The sequence below is a fragment of the Neolamprologus brichardi genome, chromosome 9 (assembly GCF_056152115.1).
Source record: "Neolamprologus brichardi isolate AB-2024 chromosome 9, ASM5615211v1, whole genome shotgun sequence".
Lineage (NCBI taxonomy): Eukaryota > Metazoa > Chordata > Actinopteri > Cichliformes > Cichlidae > Neolamprologus > Neolamprologus brichardi.
This window is the reverse complement of record NC_142112.1, coordinates 17,000,719-17,020,067: the sequence shown is the minus strand read 5'-3', so window position 1 is coordinate 17,020,067 and position 19,349 is coordinate 17,000,719. Positions and strand designations below refer to the sequence as shown.

General features: G+C 40.0%; 1 protein-coding gene across 1 annotated transcript in view; it reads left to right on the top strand.

The window, feature by feature from the left end:
* Positions 1-18,596, top strand: part of LOC102784053 (receptor activity-modifying protein 3) — a 36,609-nt gene extending 18,013 nt beyond the window's left edge. Inside the window, exons 2-4 of the mRNA XM_006809417.3 lie at positions 5,416-5,445; positions 5,737-5,896; positions 16,706-18,596. Coding sequence (XP_006809480.1) covers positions 5,416-5,445; positions 5,737-5,896; positions 16,706-16,961 — 446 coding nt within the window. The 3' untranslated portion in view covers positions 16,962-18,596. The remainder of the gene's footprint in view (positions 1-5,415; positions 5,446-5,736; positions 5,897-16,705) is intronic.
* Positions 18,597-19,349: the final 753 nt, after the last annotated feature.

The following is a 19,349-nucleotide window of genomic DNA, read 5'->3' as shown; positions in this document are numbered from 1 at the left end:
ATTGATTTGATTATAATGTGGTGATCTGTGTCTGATCTTTGATCAGCTCCATCCACAGCAACCAGGAAAGGCCTCATTAGCATACAAGTGTGTGTGTGCCACTTGTCCTGACAAGCTGGCTCATCAGCAGCAGTCGTAGTCCCGGTGAACCTCAGTGAAGTGCAACCTGAAGGGTTGATGAATGGGGTGAAAACAGGCAAGCGGCTGGTTGAGTGAATGAATGCATTACTAGCATTGCATGTGTGACTGATGAGACATTTAACGATTCGATTGTCTGTAATGAGAGGCTGTGAATAAAAGAATTAATGATAATTAGATTTCTGCTCAAATGTTCCATTTGCATGTATGATGAACACAGGCTGTCAGACATACGAGGTTCACAGCTCAGCTCCTTCAGTTTCACACAGTGACAGAGTCAGAGTAATCTTTAGTAAGTCTGCACATAAAAGAAATTCATCTCGGCATGTGTACACTTCACACGCTCTACATCTCACAGCCAGTACAGTATTTTGTATTTTGCATTGCTGCTATTCATCCCCTCTGCAGAGGTGGAGAACAACCCGTTGGTATGCTTCACTTCCAATTTGTTTTTCAAAGTCTGCACTTTTCTACACATGTGCCCAACTGCTCCACAGAGTCATCTGGATTCAAACTTTAAAAATTCACTGTTGTTGGCTTAAATAATTAGCGGTAAAATGAGACACTGCTTTACAGCTCAGTTTAGCATCTGTTAGCTTATTGTGTTCACTAAAGTCGCTCTCATCAACCTGCCTGCCCCGCATCAAGCAGGTGAATAAAATGGGGCATTAAGCTGCTAAAAGAAGAAATATTAGGTTTAGATAAGAAGCAGCTTATTAGTTTATGCTCTACTTAAACTAAAAAGCTGACAGCAGTCTTGATTCCTATTACCTAAAATGTAATAGGAACTTTTTAAAACTCATGAGCTGGCTCCTAAATGCAGCTAATGTTGCTCTGTGGTCTGTTTTGCTACAAATAAGTTGCTCCCAAACAAGTAATAAAAATCTTGGGAGGGTTGCTCAAAGCCACTCTGGCAGTATTTCATCTGCCTTTTAAATCTAATACTGAGTTTGTTTTTCTGTCAAATGCCAGGACGAGAAATTCACTAAGCTGCTATAATTCATAATCACGAATCATTACATAACATCCAAATCTCTCATGCACACATGTAGTCATGATGCCAATTCTCTTGTGTTTCCAGTTCATAAAGCTGATAGAGGGGATTTACTCTCAGACCTTCTCCTGCTGTTGCCCTGAGCGCTTACTGGAGGGAGACCTGCTGTTAGCTTGTTGGCTGCAGGTTCGTCAGATCCTCCATCCAGCTTGAATTCCTTAATAACTCAGAAGTTATTCTGGATTTCCCTTTGGCTTATTTGACAGCGGCATGTACAAATGATATTATGGAAATGAGAAGAACACCTGCATGTGTGCAAACTGATACCAGCTACTGAAGCAGTCTTAAGTGAAGCAGATGCCTCCTGTAGTGTGTATTTGGTCCTGTCTCCTTTTTTTCTTCTCTTTCACCTCATCCCCAGCAGCTCACATGGCTGCCCCTCCCTGAGCCAGGTTTCTGTCTCATTTTCACTTTCATATTGTGGGGTCTTTATCTTACAGTACAGTAAAGTTCCTTTAGGTGGCTTGAGGCATTATATTAAAAACCAGACTAGTCAAATGAGTAAAACTGCACAGATTTACAATATTACCGACTATTACTCAATTAATAAGCGAGTAAAATTAGCAGTGGTATACCAAAACATACTCATTGTTTCCATTTACATGGCTTCTGCCAGTAATTTCCGTTTCAAGTTTTATTTGTCATATGCAAGTTAGCACAGGGTCAACATTGCAATGAAATGTGTTTGACGAGCAGCAGTCACTCAGCAGCATGATACAGTACAGAAAATATAATAAAATATAATAAAATAAAATATAAAAATATAAAAAATAGTAAGGAGCTAAATATTAGAGAGACATGGTAAAAGAATTTCCATCCACTTCAGGTATGAGGATTTGAAGCAGATTGATTAATGCAGAAGTGCACTGGTTTCCAAAGTGTTCTCATCCCAGAGAATCAAATACTACCCTTCTGTCACACTGCAGGCACGGCAGGCTTCGAAGCAGCAGCCGTGACAATATGGGGTAATTGTCGATATTGATATGGGGATCGGAGGGTTAGTGGAGGAGTAAGTCAGTTTGTTTGCAGTTCTACTCCCCGTGTTGGAGCTCTGTGTCTTCGCTTATTTGTTCTGTTTTTGCTTGGTTTTCACTTTCATTGTCACTCGCTGGTTGGATTTATTCACCAAGCAACTTGATTAAGTTTGAGTTAAGCAGGTTGAGGCTTCACAATAACGTGTATGTTATTGTGCATGTTGGAAAATGTAACTTTCCGAGTGGTTTTAAGCTCATATGTGTTACGAGGGATACTTGAGTTTGCTGCACAGCAGATTATGTACATAAATACTTATGTATTTATGTTGAGTGTTATACAGAGAATGTTATTTTTAGGATATGCCGGCATGGTGGGAATAATGAAATGCAAGAGGAGACCCGTGGGAACATCAGGGCTGAGAGCCAAGCTTTGAAATCAGAGAGGGGAAGTTTCAAAGAGTTTTTATCGTGCTCTGTACATATTATTTGATTTGATGTATTGATCTGTAGACATAAAGGAGTTGCTTGGTGAGCTGATGGCTTGGAGGATGATGAAAAATGATTTTCTGTCTCTGTTTGCAACTGTACACTTCTCTGATTTTGTTATAAAAGTGATGGACTTGACCAGCATTAGCTGGAGGATTGTTGGCCAGAGTCTGTGGCTGTCTTTGGATCCAGTCTGAGAAATCTGGGAGTGACAGTCCAGTGAGCTGTTATGATTTAGAGCCCCCCCCCCCAACACACACACACACACACACACACACACACACACACACACACACACACACACACACACTTTTTCACAGATGTGGGGAATCTTTCCGTCTTTAAAAATCTTGACTTGAATGTCTTTATTGCATCTTTTACTCTTATTATGTTAATGAAACATCTCCAAAGGAGGCATAGTTTTGTTTTTTGAACATTTGTGTTGAAACCTTTTCAAGGCTTTTGGGGAAATCTCTGGAGTGGAGCAGAGAAGAATGTTAAGAAAAATATTACCCTGGCAGTGTAGGTCATACATGTTAAACAATTTTTGATGGATTATAAAAAAAGAAAAAGAAAAAAGTATTACTCTAACAAATCTGCACTAATAAATCAGTTTAAAAAAAAATCCAGTCTTGCTGTTGGGTGCACCTCATACGGCCATAAAAGTGTCATGACAGTGCAGCTCAACTTTAACCTGTAGGTGTCGGTAATGTGAGAATTTGCCATAAAACACTGCTGTGTGCTCAGAACTACCTGCAGAAACATTTTCATTAAATATTCTGCTAACTGGACCCTGCAGCTGTATCAATTTACAGGTACTAACCACAGTACTTAAAAAGAACACACACACTAGGAAAAAAAAACCCTGACAATCCCACAAATCTGAATATCCTTACATGCTCAAACATAGCAGTTTCTATATTTAGCATGCTAACTTGGTAACAATCTTTTCCCCCCAGGGTGTCTCTTAAACTGATCCACTGCTTTGTAAGCAGGAGACTTCAAAGGGAGCTGTGCCTTCCTGCGCAGCAGCATGTTTAGCTTTGGTCATTCCTCATGCTGCTGGAGTAAAAATGGGCAGCCCTGTGCAGGATTCTGAATCGGAAAGTCACAGGATGAAAAAAAGAAGGAAGGGAAATAGAAGTTTATCCCTTGTGCACTATTGTACTGCAGGGTGTCACTGAGATACCTGGCTTCAGATGTTAGTTTGCATTTGTCTCTGCTTGTTTTTGTCTTTTGTCTTTAAGACTTCTGGAAATTCACTGAAAGACTGAGAAAAAATAAATATGAAGAACACCAAAAAGAAAAACAATAGTGTAGAATATCATCCAAACCTTGGTTTGGGCTTTAAAAAAGATAATGTGGATGGATGGAGATGATCTCGAGTCTGTTAATTGAGTCAGCTAATCCAATGTAAAGTGAAACATGCAATAGATGTTAAAGGAAATACCAAGATAGAGGGAACATTGCTAATAAAGCGAAATAATATCCACGTGTGTTGAGTATAAGATCATTAGGTAAGATTAGAAAATGATAATAGATTTCTTTAATTAAGGAAAAGTCATTGGAGCACAAATATGAAAACAATCAATTGTGGAGGAGAATTAAGAAAATAAGAGCGCGTGTGAAGATTTGTTTGCTTTCACTGTCGACACTGCTGGCTTACTGTTATGCTTGATGTGCAGTAAATGTGGAAAGATGTTCCAAGAACAGCGAGATATCTCTGTGTTTACAGAACTGAACGTCTATGTTTTACTAAAGTATGCTCAGTTTAACAAGTACAGCTAGTACTCACAACGACCTGCACACCTTTATAGCCACCATGTTTCAGAGCGGGCTTACACATCATATTAGATTTATTTCCCCTGTTTCTCTGCCTGTCATCGTAGCACTTCCGTAGCATAGGGATTAAAATATTTGTGTAGCACACAAAAGACTCCCAGTTCAAGACTGTGAGGAAACACGAACTGAGAGACTTGCATCAGTCTTGTATAAAGACCTGTGTGAAATCGATTGCCTTACAAATAAAGGAGCAACTAAGAGAAGTTTTCTTACTTTTTACCATAAATGCAAGAAAACATTGTGTTATTGTTATTGTTATTGTAACGGGCGACCGTGGTTCAGGGGTTGGGAAGCTCATCTCGTAACCGAAAGGTTGCCGGTTCGATCCCCAGCTCCTTGGGCAAGACACTTCACCTACCGCCTACTGGTGATGGCCAGAGGGGCCGATGGTGTGATATACCTCATATATGAATGCAGAACTTTGGTTAAAAATAATTCTATTCATAGTAAAAGCTGCTGACCTCTGACCTCTGCCTTGGACATAGCCACTTATAGGAGTGTGATGTTAAAGTCAAGCCCTTCGTACAACCACGTCTTCAAATAAGTTGGTCCTGACATTCAATATGTTTCCTTCAAAACTTTGAAAAGGTGAGACTGGTTCAAAAGTGCTAAAAAACGTTCAAGAAATAAAATGAAACAACAATAGTTGAGGCTGAGTGCTCAACGGTAAAAATGTAATTCACCTTTACTTAAAAAGCGCCACAGTTCACTTTGGCAGAATATTAAGAAGCGCTATGATGACCTTATCATAGAGTCCAGACATGGGCCACATGCTCTGTAGCAAAAACAATGACATATGTGACCATATGCAGAAGATGGAACAACAAGCGGGGAAGGTCAAAGGTTATAGTTAAAGAAAAAACAGGGAGAGTGTAGAAATAAATGTATTCTAATCGTGTTCTTGTTTGGTTTTCTTTACAGTCAATGTCGGGATGATGAGAGGACTGTCAGGTGAGAATATCCATCCATTCATCCAAGCATCTATTCATGCATCAGTAAGAATGACAGTAACAGTTGCGTCAGCAAAAACAGTTAAAATGAGACATATTGAATGTGATGGTTCAGCTGATGACAGATACAGCTTCATGACAGAACATGAGACAGCTCATAAACGATACATGAACACAAGCCAAACAAGCATGAGCGTCCATCTTTACCATGTTTCATCTCAGTTATTGTTCAGTTTTTTCAAAGTCACGCACACAAAACAGGACTTTTGTCTTCTGCTGTCTTTCCTCTCAGCTTCCGACAGTTTCAGCACAGAGCCCACTCCCCCGCGGGTGAGGAGAGTCTGCAACGAGTCCCGTCTGCAGTGGGAGGTGGAGGTCTGTGGTGAGGGATTCAAGGAGGACATGACTCACATAGATCCACAGAACTGGTGTAACCTCACACACTTCATCAGGTACCACCGCATTTGAAGACTGACGCTGATAGGCTGTTAGCAGGTTGCAGGCGAAGTCAGTTAACAGTGAGAGCAACAAACAAATGGAACAGAGATATCTGTAGCCCCAATTTTATTCTTTATAAAAGTAGATTAAGACTAAATAAATTAACTTTACAAATTTAAAGTCTTCAAATATAGAAACTTTATACTTATAGTTGGACCACACAGTAAATTGAATGAATGTATAACTTGTCAAACTTGTCAAACCTTAAATGATATCACCCCTTTTACTCTATTAGGGGTCATAATTTATAAAAAAGATCATAATGTTTTATTTAATCACAAAACCCTAAACTCATCAGGAAAATGTTTACTGAAGTCATAAATCAAGTGAGCAGAGCCATTATTTTCTCGTAGATTTCTTTAGAGCTCGACTTCTTTTATTTTTCCAGTAGCACAAGTCGCCCCCTGCTGGCCATTAAAAACATGCCTATGCTGTGACCCAATGAAGGACTCCTGTTGAAAAAGGGAAACTACTGATAAGCCTAGCGGGAATAAAATCTGAGGCTGGCAACGAAAACAAAGTTGTGTATATGCTGTGCGAGGAGCATTGGATGATGTTAAGCTGATTTAATACAAAACTGCCATTAAATTGTAAAAACAAGCAAACAAAAAAAGGGTCACAAGTGTATAAAGTACATCAAAAACCATCTGCAAGGGATCTAAAAAGCTCTACTGTTGTTTTATTTATGTAACATAAGTTAGACGGGCTGCAGCCGTCATCGCTGAGGTAAAGATAACGTCTGTGCAGCGTCCGTCCAGCTAGTAATGACCTACAGTTTAGTGTGGTTACAGGAAAAAAAACGATCAGAGCCTGCAAAGACTGGAGGATATAAAAGAAGAAATTATGGACACTTTTGCTTGAAGACCTGCAAGCAAAAGTGAGAAAGAGCTGCAATATTTGTGTCAAACTATATTAATCAACCTGTAATCAGTGAGTTGATGGTGGTAATGCTGGGTATCCGTGCACGTTTAATGTCTGCCAGTATTTCTTCAGCATTCTGCATAGTCGTGCACTTATGTGCATCAAGTATCTCAGGCATTAATTTTGACACACGCAGTATAAGTTCAGTTTTAATCGCAGGTTAAGGAATTTATCGCAGCTGGATCTGTTTTTGTAGAATCCCCAAATGGCTCATCCTAAGCACTTGTACTCCTCCCATATGTTCCCAAGGAGATTCAGCCCAGCACCTGTTTGCCGGCCTCTTATATAAATTTGTGCTTTTTATTATAAATTTGTTTATTAATTATCATTTCTCTTAACAGAGGAAAGATTCCCTCTTTTTAAAGACAGAGGTCATAAATTCTTCCCGCTCGCCTAAAATGAAGTGGTGAAGTTGAGAATAGTGGACACTCTCTGCTACGGACGCACATCTTTGGAGTAAATGAAAGTGTCGCCTTACATTAGCGCAACCTTAATTTGACAATGAAAAAATAGCACATGTGCTTTTACAAGGTATGCCAGAGGATATTTGTCATTTTGCACAAAGCAGCTGCTAATGATAAAATACATCTGGACACCCACATTTTAAAGCTTTTATCTTTATCATTCCTCTTTTTCTCCACTATTGTTCTCTTTCTGTCAGAGTGCTGTATACTTGTAATTTCAGTTGGTGAGCTGTTAGCTGTGCATTGGTGCCAATTTCCAAAAAACCAAACCCACTCAGACAGATAGACTGTAATCCATCTTGGCCTTCTGCAGCTGGTTGAATGTCTGTGGGTTGGAGAGCCGTTGGAGGCATGCCTCCCAAAGCTGGAGCTGGGTTTTTTTTGGGTGTTTTTTTAAAAAAAAGAAAAAGCCCTGACCACCCGTCTGCATCTGTCTTTATCCAGCTTTTCCATCTCATTCCTTTCTCTGACCTTTGACCTCTTGCAGTCTCTCCCCCCACTCCCTTTACAACAACTGCAGAGGCTGAAGGCGCAGGAGTCAGCTATAAGACCGGTTTCTTGCATAATAACACACACACACGGGAGTCTAAATAATGGTCTGAGTCACTGATATGAGGCAAGATTTCTGGGAATAAGGGCCACCACCTTCACCAACTGGTCATATCCTGTGTTTTCCATTTTAAATCGTTTTCTCTCTGTTTTTCTTGGAAGACTTGTCAGAGCTTCATGGTGATTTCCAGAAACAAAATATATTTGTGCTGTTGGCTGCAGAGTCCTGATTAACAAATCAGGATGGCTTTGTCAAATTGTGCTCCGCTGAAGACTTTTTTTTCATGTTGAAGATTGGACATAGAAATTAATTTAAAAAGCAACTTAACTTAAATTAAAATTGGCTGTACAAGTAGCTTGTAGACAGTTGTGAAAGAAGCCTCCCACAAAGACTTATAACTGGATTCTTCAGTCCCTCAGTCAGACAGCTTTGCTGCGAGTTTTGGCTTTTTCTTTTGGATTTCCTTCACATTATTGTTCAGCTTCACTACTGCGGCTCTCATAAACTGCTCAGCACCAGTTAACAGACTGACAAAACATGACTGCTGATGTTCTTAATACCAATGTGGCCATTAGTAGCTAAAGAACCAAAACCAACAAACCAACACTGTATTTAATTTAATTTTATTTAGAACTTAGAAACTGTGGATTTACTGGTTTAACAAGAGAAACATTTTAAATGAATAATTTGCTCACACTACAGTGGGGATAGAGTGCTGCTGACATAACCTGAGGACATAGCCAGGCGGTGACTTAATGATCTCCTTATTCCCACTGATATAGCCTCTGTAGAGAAAACAGAGTCTAGGCCCAGTTAAACAACTCCTGAACGAACCCCGGGGGTTTACGAGACTCATCCTGAGTTTCTTAAGGCTCTGGATGTCGTGGGGCTGACTTGGTCGCACCATCTTACAGAAGTTGTGGGTGGTGCCTCTGGACTAGTAGACTTGGGTGGTGGTTCTAGAAGATAACATGTAGAGTGTGTTGTAACTTCAGGGAGACCCAAACACTGGACCAGTTCTGTTTTGTGTGTTGCAGATGATCTAGTTCTTTTTAAACTGTAGCAAGAACTTGGTTTGAAATCCCAGCTATAACTCTCAGTCACTATTTTTTGATGGGTGTTGGACTCTGTCAGGCTGCCCTTTGTCACTGATTTTGTTCATAACTTTTATGGACAGAATTTCTAGGTGCAGCTGAGGCGTTGAGGATCTGTTCTCTTCTTTTTTACAATGATGTGGTTTTGTTGTTGCTCACTTGTTATTGGGAATGAGTTGCTGCACCAGGTAGAGGAGTTTAAGTATCTCGAGGTTTTGTTTACAAGTGAGTGAATAAGGGAGATAATAGGAATAGTAAAGCCTCTGCAGTAATGTGCATGTTGTGTCTGTTGTTGTGAAGAGAAGGTTGATCTACACCCTACCCTCACCCACAGTCACAAGCTGTGGGTGGTGACCAAAAGAAGGAGACTGGATACAAGCAGCTGAAATTAGATTCCTGTGATGGGCTCCTCCTTAGAGATATGGGGAGGAGCTTGATCATTCATGCTGCTACTCCTCCACACAATAAAGAGCCAGCTAAGGTGCTTCGGGCATCTTTCCAGGATGGCTCCTAGATAAGATGTTTCTACCACTACTGGCAGGAGTCCTAGTGAATACCCAGGACAACAAAGCTGCTTGATTTGGTGTCTCCCTGGATGAGCTGGAGAAAGTGGCTGGGAATAGGGAGGTCTAGGGGTCTCTGCTTAGGCTGCCGCCCCCCGACCCTGAACCCACATAAATGGCAGGAAATGGATGGATCAAAATAATCATTTGCATCTAAATCCATTAAATTAAAGTCCTAATGGTGAGTCAAGCTAACAACTCCCCTGGCTCAGTGTCAAAACCCTCTGACCGGTTTCACAATGAAAACTCCTGACTGTAAACCAGACACAATACAACACAGGCTGAAAACGAGCCAAATTCATTATTTAAAGGTTATAAATAGCTTGTGTGTTTTGATCAGGGAAGTTGTCTCTGAATAAAAAAAGCTTAAATAGTAAAGTGTTTTTTTAGCAGATCCTTTCAAGTGCTATTTTTTTTTTTTTTTTTTTTTTTTTTCAAGTGCTATTTTAAATCTGAAGTGCAGGATGGGTGGCGTAATGTCTGGTCTCTTCTTATTTTGCTCACCCGTTGCTGTTCCAGTCATACTCACTTAAACTGAAGGATGTAGAAATTGATTTTTTAAGAGTCTAAGCCACTTTAATCCTAAATCTGATCTGCCAGTGATGTCTGACATATAAGAGTGATAGAGAGATGAAACCACTTTGCCTTATTTCGCCTTTCCATAATCTTTTCCTGTGTGAGTCCACATTTCACGAGACGATTCATTTGTGTACGGCAGTTCATTTACATGACAGTGAAGGATAAAATGACTTTCTCAGCAGCAGTGTACTTTGGAGCCTGGAAGTAGGCGATAAGAATGAGAGAGAAAGCGAGAGAGGGAGAGAGGGACAGCGCGAGTGGAGCCAGAAAGTGGCGAGAGGGATCGAGATCGGAGAGCGAGTGGCCTCATGTTTAAACAAGCGGCGACCCCTGCAGAGCTTCCTCCATTTGACAAATGAGCCGTGCCTCTCTGCAGTGATTGCTGCTGGCCACTCACTCAGCCAGCACAACTGTTATTGTTTGAAATGAGACAGCACAAGCTTGTCAGGTCACAGAGAAGGGCATGGATAGACCACTGAGAGGCTGTGTGTACTGTGCGTGCATTTATGCGCTTCAATCATTTACTTTTAATAACATATTAATTTTCTGCCCCGAGCAGTTTACGGCTCCAGGAGAAGCCGTATTGTAAGACTTACTGTTGTGATGGTCTGGACCTCTAATAATGAATTCACCGTTGTGTTTGGTCTTTGTATGGAACAGATGCTGCTCTAAAGTCATCAGAGGTTTTCTTTTTTTCCCGGGCTGCTACTAATGATAAGCGATAGACCGTTTAGATGAGGAAACCTTATTCTAAGTGGGTTATGTGGTCATAACACACCACTGATACCAACAGCTGTGAGCCTTCTGGAGAGTGAAGAGAGAGGACTGGGAACGGTTAAACTTATTTGAAGTCCATGAAAAGGTGAAGCTGTTTAAATATTGTTACATCGTTTCTCGCCTTTGACCAAAGAAGCTCTCAAGTTACAAAATGTAAGTCAAATGTCAAGTTGTGTTAAGACGGAAACAAAACACATTTTCTAACATCTGCCATGAATTTGACAGGTGAAAAAGTGTCAGCTGTGCACTTCAAAGGCGGCTCATTGTTGACTCTTTATTAAGGCTTTGGTGGGGGTGGAGGTAGTAGTAGCTCATCTCCACCTCTCTGTGGTAAGGCAGCGTGGACAAAGAGCAACAGCCTTTCCTGCACCTTGTTAAGTTGAAAAGGGTGTTTTTATGTGTAGGTGGTGGTGCAGACTTCTTTTTGTTCAAACATGAATAATGTAACTGTCATATTTCTATGATTTGCCTTTTTTCCCTCTTTTCTCCTGATTTAAAAACATCTGAATGAAGAAAATGAACAAGCCTGTCGTTTCACTGAGACTTTAAGTTCTTGCTTAATTTAATAGCTACCTTGTCACTCCTGTGAAATCACCAAAGAACTGCAACTATTCACCACTCAGCAGTAAAAATGTAATTTTTTTTTTTTTTTACGAATGTTGAAACAGCATTGCATTAGATGTTTGTACAACACAATGTCCAAGTATGAATCAGTCACCTGTCTTTAATAACAGTCTTTGGATCCTTCGCAGTGCATAAACAACAAAATAGGTTCTTGATTAAGTTTTAATCGCGGTCGTTGTAGCTGTGTATTATTAACAAGACATTGGCCAGAAGGTTATAATAATACCTTTCATATTATCAAAATGGCTCTGGAAAAAAAATCAAACATTAATTTCCTAAAGATGTCCTTTCCATATATTACATGTATTTGACCATATAAATGGTGAAGGTCAACTTTCATTGTCTGGTGAGCTATTGTTAATCAGAGGAGTCATCCTTCATGGAGCCAGAGGAATAAAGAATTCATATTAGGGATTTTTTTTGGAAAAAGGAAATGCCTCATTATAAAATCCCAGTATTTGGAAGAAAAAAAATTATTACACAAATAGTTAACGGCAATATTTTAAGAGTTTTCTTATGCTCCAAATATGTGTGTGAAGTGCAGAGAGGTAAAAAGTACAAAAAAACAATTTCTTACTTTTGTTCATGTTTGTCACATTTAAATGTTTCAGATCATCAAATACCTTTTAATATTCGTCATAGATAACCTGAGTAAATGCAAGATGCTGTTTTTAAATGATGATTTCATTTAAGGAAAAAAAACAACAAAAAACTACCCAAACCTACATGATGCTGTGTCAAAACACCGGGTTGTGCCACCTTTGCACCAAGAACTGCGATTAAGTGTTGCAATAACTGGGAATGAATCTTTCACATCACTGTCGAGGAATTTCTTCATTCAAATCTTCATTGGAGATTTCTTTTAATTCAGCCACACTGAACAGCCTCTTTAAGGTGATGTCAAAGTATCTCAGTTTGATTTAAGTGCAGACTTTGACTGGACCACTCTAAAGCCTTCTCTTTAGGTCCAGCAAGTCCTTTGACAACTTGCTGGTGTGTTTTTGATCATTTTCCTGCTGCATAAGCCAAGTGTGCTTGAGCTTCATTGCACAAACTAATAGTCGGACATTGTCCTTCAGGCAGAGAGCAGAATTCACGGTTCCATCAAGTACAGTAAGTCAACCAAGTCCTGAAGCAGCACAGAAGCCTCAGACCATCACGCTACTGCCACCATGTTCGACTGTTATTATGATGTTCCTTTTCTGAAATGCTTTTAGTTTTACTCCAGATTTAACTGGAGTCAAAACTTCCAAAAAGTTGAACTTAAGTCTCATCAGTCCACACAATATTTCCCCCAACATCTTGAGGAATCATCAAGATGTTTTTTTCAAATGTGAGACGAGCGTTTGGGTTCTTTTTGGTGAGCAGTGGTTTTTCTCCTTGACGCCATTTGTGCCCAGTCTCTTCCTTACTGTTGTATAATTCTGACTCTGATCTTAACTGAGGAAAGTGAGGCTTGCAGTTCTTTCGATGTTGTTCTAGGTTCTTTGTGCCCTCCTGGATGAGTCGTTGAGATCTTGAAGTAATTTTATTAGGTTAGTAGGTTCACCATCGTTCCGGGTATTCTCCATTGGTGGATAATTTCTCTCACTGTGGTTCACTAAAGTCCCAAAACCTTAAAATTGGCTTTGTAACCTTTTCCAGACTGATAGACGTCACTGACAGCTGTTTCTTTGGATGTCTTGTGAGATTTTTTTTAGTTTTGAAGAGCTTTTAGCCTGCTTCAGTTTGTCACACAGGTTGTTTTCAAGTGATTTCTTGATTCAGCAGGTCTGACAGTAATCAGGGCTGCGTGCAGCTTGTGACAGTTGATCTCACCTTTCCCAAAAAAAATCACACACCGTTGATCACACAAGGACAGGTGTTTTTGGATTGCTTTTTTCTATTTACTCAGGTTTTCTTTGACTAATATTAAAATGTATTTGATGATCTGAAAAATGTAAGTGTGACAAAAATCTAAGCAACTGTATAAGTCCAGTAACTGGAAAGCTGTGTGACTCAAACTATGTTTATTGAAGAGTTTGCAGGTACTCTGCCGCGCTTATTGCTCACTTTGGACATTTAGAAGCTACAATAATTATTGCATTATTATGTAAGAGATACCTTTTATTTTGTCAAACAACTGGCAGCCTGTGTAGCTTTGGGGAGACTACCTGAAGTTTTAAAAAGTAAGATGAAGTAGTTAGCAGGAAATCTTAAAACTTACAATGGTTTAAAACTTACTGGAAGCTATTTTCCCTCCCTTTCCTTGTCTTGAGTGTAATAATACACACTATTAAATATATTAAAAAACCCTGCAACAACATTTAGAAATGTGAATATGTGGAGTCTCCTTACTATTAAACAAATTACAAGCTATTGCCTTTCAGAGCTAAACGCTCAAATTGATTTATGGGCCTGGATTTTTCTCGGGGCTTAACAATATCTCAGGGAAAGAATTAGAATAACACAGTTAGTGAAGCTTTATGTCTTGACATTAAAATACTCCAACTGGTACCAACTACCAGCAATTTCAGTATCTGTCTGCAGTCTCAAAACTGTTATGTGGGTATACAACTATCTGTATCGTCACATGTGAGTGTGTTTGGTTATGTTGTTTATTCACATTTGTGTGTAGTCATCGCCATGGTTATGCAATCATTGGGACATCAGCTGTGAAACTTTTTTCTACCCTCGTAACTGATGATCCCATGTGGATGAGAGTTTAAAAACATGTTGCTGTGCGTTACATCTGGGAACAGTTTCAAAAGTCTGCTGTTCCCTACGGTTTCAGTCTGCATTTCGATCACTTCTGTCTAATAGCTCTTGTACTCTCTGCCTTTGTGTTTTCTCCAGTCATCAAAGCCTTTTCTTTGCCATCACGTTCTCAGGTTCTTCTGCCAGTGGCGTAAAACACATTTTATTTTAAAAGCATCAGTTTCGTAAGCCTTAATGACTCCCAGTATCTTACCACATTAATCACAATAACTGCATCTGCAGATATTTCTAAAGAGTTAGTAACTTTCAAACATAACATATGAGCTTATGGCCCTCCAATAATATACTGCTGCTGAGTTCAGATTTGACAGGGCACTCGTCTTATCTGACATGTGGTGCCTTCTTGCCCTGCGTGCAGCGCACTATATGCATCTATACACAGTGTAAACACACAGACAGCAGGGCTTATTTGATTTGTGGCACTTAAGCAAAGGGCATTCAGAAAACAATGGCTGCAGCTTGACGTCAGAACCGAACTTATATGTGCTATAAACAGGGCAGCAGGGTGAAGCGGTCTAAATGTTAGATAGCACATTAATGAGCCCTTGTTCCTGCTCTTGGCTGTTGTCCTATGGCAGGCTGGTAAATCTGTGTAGCAGTTTAACATAATGTTGCTGATGTTACCTTGTATTTCAGAGATTTACTGTCAGCACTAATGCTTATGTGTTTCGGTTTTTGTCAGTGGACTTTCAATGTTCTCAAATCACATGCACTCACACTCACACATGCACTACTAAGCATTCACTGGACACTACGTGACTACATGATTCCACAGGAACTATGAGGGTAAGCAGCAGCTAGTCGGTGCTAATCAAATGCACTTGATTAGGTGATCATTAGCAAGTGTGAGCACCTCTATGAGAGCAGATGTTTTGGCAACGGTGCAATCTTCCCAGGACTGAGTGTTTCAACAAATTCACCCAAAGGTCAGACTGTGCAATGTTCAGAGATATTGCAAAAAACCCAAGAGCTACAATTCAGACTGCAGTCCTCAGCATATTAAATGTTAAAGTTCATGACAGCACAACCAGAAAAAGACTGAACAAAGTATGGCTTATTTGGAAAGGGTGCCAGGAGTCCCTCTAAAGAGACCATGGCAGCACAGCTTAGGTTTGCAAAGCTGTATTTGAACAAACTGCAAGACTTCTGGAAGAATGTTCTTTGGACAGACAAAACCAAAGTGGAGATGTTTGACACTAATGCCCAACATCACAGTCGGTGAACACCAAGCTGAAGACACATGAGCACAGACACCTCATACCGACTGTCAGCATGGTGGAGAACTCTTACTTCATTTTCTTTCTGCTAAAGGTGGCTTTACAAACTACTTTGTCATGGCTGCGATGAGTTTTTCACAGGACTGCACATCAAGAAAAAGAAAGCTCAGCTGCCTCGCAACTTTAAACATACATGCAGTGTAGAGTATATATACACTTTGGTGGCCCCAGAAAATCAGATGAAAAACAAAAACTTGTCCTTAAATCATCAAGATTCTGATTCTATATTAAAACCACAATTAAGCACGAGCTTAATATAGTGGGTAACTGGCAGTGCAGTTTCGTCATTAGGATCGCTGATGACCTGTGCAGTTATTTCAAATGATTCCCCAGGCTATACAAGTCCCACGCTAATATTGCATAAGACGCCATAATTAATGCATTATACAGTTTAAAAATAAATCTGAACAAAGCAGAAGTGGTGCCAAAACGACAGAACAAAGTTTTGTGGAAAATAGTTATAAAAGTGACATCAATTAGGAAGCAAAAATATGAAACTGTTCGCGGTACTGCTGTAGCTAATGACATGACAGCTCAGTTGCTCGTACAGTATTTTGAGAAGCAACCACAACAATAGTGCTTGGTTCATGAACCATTGCACAGTCTTTTTTACCAGCTAGTCTGTAACTTTTAATATCCACAGATCCACATCATCGAAACATGACAAATCAGTTTCGGATCAGCAGGGAGCGTGGGAATACTGTCGCTCGGTTTAATGTTCACCTGCTGAGGATAGGAGCAGCTCTCAGTGTGTCATGAGAAAAGAAGCTGGACCTCTTTGATAGAGAATGCAGGATGGAGAACGAGGGATTAGAAATGGCTCAATGTATTCGTCAAAGCAGAGCTCTGGTTTTTAAAAAGCTGCTGGTGAAATAGAGATGGTAGTGGGCCAGAAAAAGCAGCGTGTACCCAATCACTATGATGGATTACATACCAAATTGCTGATGCTCAGGTTATTACCAGCTAAACCACAGCAGGGTTTAAATGCCGGTGCGCTCCTAAGAGTAACAGCAGTAGAATAAGTAATGTACTTCTGAGCTATGATAGGAAGGAGGGAAGCCATCTGTGTTATGTCTTTTAATATTTCAATGCTTATAACTAAGAGTCATGACTTTCTCCTCCTCTTTTACATTTCCTTCTCTTGTCTTTCTCCTCAGTGAGTACCACCTCTTCACCCTCTGCACAGAGACAAAGTCCCAGATCGTCGACTGCTACTGGCCCAATCCACTGGTGGAGCGCTACATCATCCACATACACAAGCACTTTTTTTCCAACTGCACCATAGACCAGCCGGTGTGGTTGGATCCCCCGGACGACACCCTCACCATCCTCATCCTCATCCCCGTTTTCCTCACCTTGGCCATGATTGGCCTGGTGGTCTGGTGCAGCAAGCGGAGTGACATCCTGGCTTAAGTCAGTAATGGACTGAATTTAACGTCCCAGTCTCTTCACTAAATAAATACTGTACACAACGCAGGAGCGCACAGAGGACTGTTTCTGTTGGTCAAATTATCCTGTAAGTGGCACTGCAAACCACCTCAACTTGTTGTAGAAATGAAGGAACCAATGGTAGAGCAAAGTAGTGTTTTCTTTAATATTTTTGTATATTATATGTACTTTTCCCACATTTTGGATCGTCTATTATTCAACTGTTCAATGTTGAATGTGTCCATATCGAGTAGAAGCTGAAGGGGATGTGTTTTATTGCTTTCTTCCAGAGAACGATAATACCGCTCTCATGTCTGCGTGGTGAGTACAGGTGGATGCTGGTTACCTTAGTGTAGCTCAAACATGGATGAAAAAAAAATCCAGTTGTGATTAATACATAACACCATATTATTCAGTTAAACCTAATAAAACCACAACTTTGACACTGGAGTTTGCCTGGATTAAGGAAGTGTGTGAGGTAGTGAGTGATGCATGGCCTTGTAAGTAGAGTTCTTGTGTGGATCCGTGTGGAGTGTTTCCTGTATTTATGCTAAGCTAACCAGTAGATGGCTGTAACTTTTTTATTCTAAGACAACACATCTGATTCTTGACAAGAACATAAATAAGCATTTCCCCAAAACGTTGAACAGTTCCTCTGAGATGCAGGGGATTTTGTTCGCATGGGGTAATTTGACCAGCGGGAAAAATGACCAAATCTTGGATGCATTCTTAAACCTCATGGGTCCAGACTTTTGATCTTGTTACAGCACTGTATCACTTTTGAAGGCCAAAACACCCAACGAGCATCAAAGTCAGTGATTGACCTCTGAACTGGTGGGACGCACGACTCCCCAAGGACATTGCTGTTAAATATATTAACATGATACTGTGTGATTTGTTGGAAGAGGTAAAAAGGAAGAAGGCCAGACTGTCATTTCAAGAGATACAAAGTTTATGCTTGTTGATGACTATCTGAATGGACTTTAACCACTGGAAAGGATACACTGCCCAAAGAGAAGGCGACACTGTGGGACTTGAATTTCTTGTGTGTGTAGCTGAGCCCTAAAAGACTGTTTTAAAACAGTGTAACTTATCAGATACTGTTGAATAAAATACAGCTGTTATTCACAAACAGGGGTTCTCAAGCTATGGACTGATGCTGAGACCTCTTATTGTATAGTCATGCTCTCTGCCTGTGCTCTCTACTGTATGTGCATCTCCTCTCCATCGTTGCTCAACTCTGGTGAAAATACACACCGATGCGTCGAATTAAATTCTTTTCGATAGGGGTTTAATTTAATGTACCTGCTTCACCTGCCTATTTTTGGACAGTCCTCACCAGCCTCGAGTCAAACCGAGCAAAACGCTGCTTGTTTTATTTGTCTTCAAAGCGGCATCTCTTTGCCAGCACCTACACACTGTGTCTCACTGAAGCTGTTGTCTGTGGAAACAAAAACTTCCCTTCATTAAATTTCAAATTTCTCTTGAAAACTGGTTCATCATTTATTGTGTGATCTTTTTAAAAAACATTTGTGATGGAACAGGTGAACTTATGTTGCTTTCGGTTTATTGACTGCTAAAAAAGCCAGACTTTGAAGTCTTTATTTCCTAAATATATGATGTGCAAAGTGTAGGCCTATTTAATGATTTTAACACAACAAAACCCAGTGCAAACATTTAAGTCGATTTCTAAGAAGCCTCAGCCTCACGACTAAATCTTCCCTCTTTAGTTTTCCTCTAAATGTTTCTTTTAATTGACTGTTTTAACAATCTTTATCCCTTTACCTTCACACGCTCTCACTGTCAATGATCCCATGGTCCACATACATTTTCTCCTGTGAAATAAATCCATCTTTAGTTGCATCAGTCTGAGCAGAGGCTGCTCCGCTCGTCTGTGTGGCGCCAGATTCCAAATAAAACCTGCCTTCATTATTTAATGCGTCTTTTTTTAAATATATATTTGTGTCATCTATGATCTGAATGTGTGTATGCAGTTTAAAATAATGAGCTCAGCATATGTACAAGTAATGGCTGTGAGTCCAAAGCTCAGGTTTCGGACTTTCTGACACAACTTCTGGCAATTCTTTCTACTCTCTGCTCTGTAGGGTGACAGAGACAAATAATGAAAAAATAGTGTAGCTATAAGAAGACACCTGCCTGCTGATTATATCTACGCTCTCTGAGAAGCAGCCAATCAGAAGAAAATTGACTTTAAAGGACTGGAGAATGAACTGAGAGGCTGCACCAAGGCACGCCATAAGAAAAATGAGGAGAATTTTGAACTGCGAATCATGCAATTTCATTAGAGGCCAAGAATCAAAATATTGAACTGGAAATTAGGATAAAAGGAACACTTCAAGGTCAAAAAGACAA